The sequence below is a fragment of the Echinops telfairi genome, unplaced genomic scaffold (assembly GCF_000313985.2).
Source record: "Echinops telfairi isolate 266 unplaced genomic scaffold, ASM31398v2 ScPeMD7_7410;HRSCAF=8448, whole genome shotgun sequence".
Classification (NCBI taxonomy): Eukaryota; Metazoa; Chordata; class Mammalia; order Afrosoricida; family Tenrecidae; genus Echinops; species Echinops telfairi.
In genome coordinates, this window is record NW_022111310.1 from 13,421,588 (window position 1) to 13,425,394 (window position 3,807).

At 47.3% G+C, this 3,807-nt stretch overlaps 1 protein-coding gene across 1 annotated transcript in view; it reads right to left on the bottom strand.

The window, feature by feature from the left end:
* Positions 1 to 2,887, bottom strand: part of PTPN3 (protein tyrosine phosphatase non-receptor type 3) — a 152,963-nt gene extending 150,076 nt beyond the window's left edge. Inside the window, exon 1 of the mRNA XM_013006811.2 lies at positions 2,663 to 2,887. Within this exon, the coding sequence (XP_012862265.2) occupies positions 2,663 to 2,711 (49 nt within the window). The 5' untranslated portion in view covers positions 2,712 to 2,887. The remainder of the gene's footprint in view (positions 1 to 2,662) is intronic.
* Between the last annotated feature and the right edge of the window lie 920 nt (positions 2,888 to 3,807).

The following is a 3,807-nucleotide window of genomic DNA, read 5'->3' on the forward strand; positions in this document are numbered from 1 at the left end:
TTCTTTGAGAAATTACTGTGCTTGAGCTTTCTTGACATGCTATAAAACAAACACAAAACCTCACTGCCGTTGAGTTAATGCTCGCTCATGGCAACCCTATCGGACAGGGTAGAACTGCCCCTGTGAGATTCCAAGACTGGAACTCTTTCCAAGAGTAGAACACCCCATCTTTCTCCCCCAAGGAGTGGTGGACTTTGTGGTCCAGTCAAGAGTTATGAGTTCAAATTTAGTAGAGAGATGATAACATGGACGCTGCTGCGACCAGGCGTTTTCTATCCTGGTCCATTGGTCATGCTCTCTCCCCAGGACCAACAGACCCTACTTGTCCTGTTACCAGAGCTCCAGACCTTCCAATCTGCTGTTGACGCTGCAACCCCGCTGGTCACCACGACAACACCTGGGCTCTTCTCTAGTGGTCAAAGTGGAGCCAGAAACACATGAAATGTATTCGCTTTGGATCATAGCTCTTTTTCCGAACCTATTTGGGGATTTCTTTTCAAAATCAGGCTTATTTCCTTGGTGACGAATTTGTTAAAAGACAGGATTTGGTGAGTAATCTTCAGAGCAAGAAGCAGCAAGTTAATTTTACTTTAAAAACTCTGTTGGATGACAAAGCTGGTGGGATGTGAAAAACTACTGGTCTAGGCCAATTTAAGATCATTGAGAATAAATGATGGCCAATTTTTTTCATCCCAGTCAATCTTTTTGAGTTCAAATTTAGTAGAGAGATGATAACAATTACTTTACTGAAACCTAACCAGGCAGGCATTTCATATCCTGTTCATTCTTCACCCCCTCTTCCCAGGGTCAACAAACCCTGCTTGTCTTGTTTCCACGGGCCAGACCTTCCATTCTGCCGTTGATTCTCCACTCACCATGCCCATTTGAATCCTGGATCTGCTCAAAGCATCCTCCTGCTTAAAGACCCTTGCAGGCTCGCCCACGTCTCCCAGGGCAAACACCTCCTGGGGCTGATGCCCAGTGGTCCCTGCAGGTTTGCTTCCTGGCTGTCTCAGCGCTTCTTTGGAAGCCTGCACTTCCCTTTCTCTGGTGCATGAATATCTTAGGACATTCAAAAACGTCCATCAGAGTAACATTGTAATATGCTTTTAGCTAAATTGCAACAGGTTGCATCTTTATGCCCTGGTGGCAAAGTGGTTAAAGTGGTTGGCTGCTAGCCCAAAGGGGGGTGGTGCCAACTCACCAGGTCCCGTGTGGGAGAAACAGTTTGGCAGTCTGATTCCATTGAGATTTCTAATCTTGGAAAGCCTATGGGCAGTTCTGCTCTGCCCTGTGTATGGCAGTTGCACTCAATGAGACTCAATGGCCATGGACACACACACACACACACACACACACACACACACACCCCAAATGAGAAGTTGGGGTATTGACTTTCTGGTTGACTTAAAGCAGTAGACATTTTTTTCCATATGCAATGATGAGAAAGTCTAGTGTGGTGGTGTGTATTTGAGGGGAGAGAGTTGGTAGGGGTGTTGGCAACAGGGTGCACAGGCTGGGAATGACACCTTTCCCTCCCCAAAGCCCCAGGACCTGGCACCCTAAACACTACTGGGCTCCAAGTTCCTGGTACAGTCTAGGAGTCCCTTGGTAGTCCTGAGAGGCCTCTGTTCTACAAAGATTAACCAAGCATGCACAGACACAGGTACCTATTATTAAGCAGAAAAATATATAAAATTCTTCAAGCAATGGAAGGGGATTTCAAAGGGTTTGGATTTTTTTTTTCTTTTCCTTTTATGGATTTAGGTAGCAATTTAAACCAGAAAAGCCTCAAAAGGTTTGTTTTGGAACATGATAGCGAGTCCCTAGCCTCAAATAGTTTTCCTCCCCTAACTGAACAGATTCCTGCACCATGAGAACATGTCCTTGGAAAATGCCCTGCTCTTTTTTCGAGCTGAGCTCTGGCTTGGGCAGGCCTCGTCTTGTCCCTGCAGGCTGCGTTTCTTCTTTGTGCTTCTGTCTCTGGGGGAAAGGACTAGAAAGCAAGGCTTCAGCACTCCATTCTCACGGTGCTTCATCTCTGGTTCTCTGCTTTACATGGACCTGCCAAATTTGGGGGTGGCCGAGTCTCCCAGGGCGCTGACCTTGGGTGGCGTCTGCCAGCCTTACGTGCCCCTCACCAGTGATCGCTGCTGACCAAGCTCGGCTTACTTTGGTCTCTTTCAATATTTTATTTCCACGGAAGCTGAAGTGTAGGCAACACTGCTGAAAACATATTGCCTTACCCTTCAAAATATCTTCATTTTGCTCAGGTTGAGAAGCAGAAGCTATTTAAGCAAGGGGATCCAAAGATAGTTTATACAGATGTCTGAATTAGCCAAAAACCACATTGTGCCGATCATGAACCTTCCTACCCACAAAACTCATTCGTAGTCTACAGTTAACTCCCTCACTCACTTTATTGTGAGGCTGATCTAAAATTCTAGAAGTTCTTCTGAAAGAGAGATTTTAAAGCCTGACTGCCCCTTTGGTAGTGAGTGTTATCCTAAAACTACAAGCGAACAGCAAACCAAAGAAATCCAGTTGAAATAACATCTGGCTTTTACATGCTTCACACATGCAAATATTTTAAAATGGCCATAACTAGAAATAAGCAATGTTTTAAAATACTTTCTTTAAATACCCGTCGAAGGGGACTTACAGTTGTCCAGAGGGTGCCCGCATGGTGATAGTCCCTCTTGCTCCACCATGCTGCTGTTGGACTAGTGGACCGGCCACTGTGATCCTTGAAGTCACACTTCGGAGATGATTTGGAAAAGCTGAAGTCTGTCTTGTGTACCTCAGAACTCGTCTCAGAAATCCTGCCTCAATTGGCTTCCAGAGCGTGATGGAACACAACGATTCTCTGCTGGGGAAACCTGTGAAACAGGTCTTCGGCCGCCGTGTCATGTGTCAGAGTTTTAATTGATTCTGTACCGTGTCTGTCCACCCCATAATGGCAGTGCTGAGCACAGGGCGTGTTTTACGGGAACAGTCACCTGGGCTTAATTTGTTGTTGCAGTGCGCTCAGACGATTGCACAATGCAAATAGACATGCTGTGTGCCCGGATGGGGAATGTCTCCCCGCTGCCATGTGCTGGGCTGGGATTCAGAGGGTAATCTTCCTTATCCTCCAGTTTGCACCAGGGTGGTGCCAGGGACCTTTTAGCCCTTGTTTGTCCCAGAGAAGCCTTTTGATGGAGAAGAGGACCACAGATTTCTTTGTTGTTTCAGTCTCTCCACTCTGCCCTTGCTCCTTGGTCCGCAGCACGGGTGCTCCACCTGCCCTCATTCTGATCCCATATAAAGCACCTGCGCCCGGGTCATCACACTTGATCCTCACAATAACCTTGCCAGGAGGCCGGGGAAGGTATCATTACCCCATTTTACAGATAAGAACACTGAGATCTGAAGACACTTGCAACCTACCCAGTGAACTGCAGGTAATGAGGCCTAGAAAGCAGACACTCTGTCTGTCATTACTGTCTTCCTTGTAGAGCAGCCAAGAGTTTACTGCGGCAGACATCCCCGCTGCCACCTCATGGGGTTTTTCATCCATTCCATCAATCGACGGGGACATTTGCAGCGAGCATGTACTTTCCCGCTCACCACCCAGATCTGCGGAAAGCCAGGGAGCGTCCCCTTAGTCTGACTTCAATTCAGTTTTCACTTGGGACCTCCTTCTTCCTGGGGGGCAGAAGCTTCATCAGCTCCAGGTTTTCTCGGCCAGCCTAGGGATCCCCTCGCCTTATTGTCTCCCTCAGGCTGGATATCAGATCACAAGTTGTGTGTGTGTGTGTGTGTGTG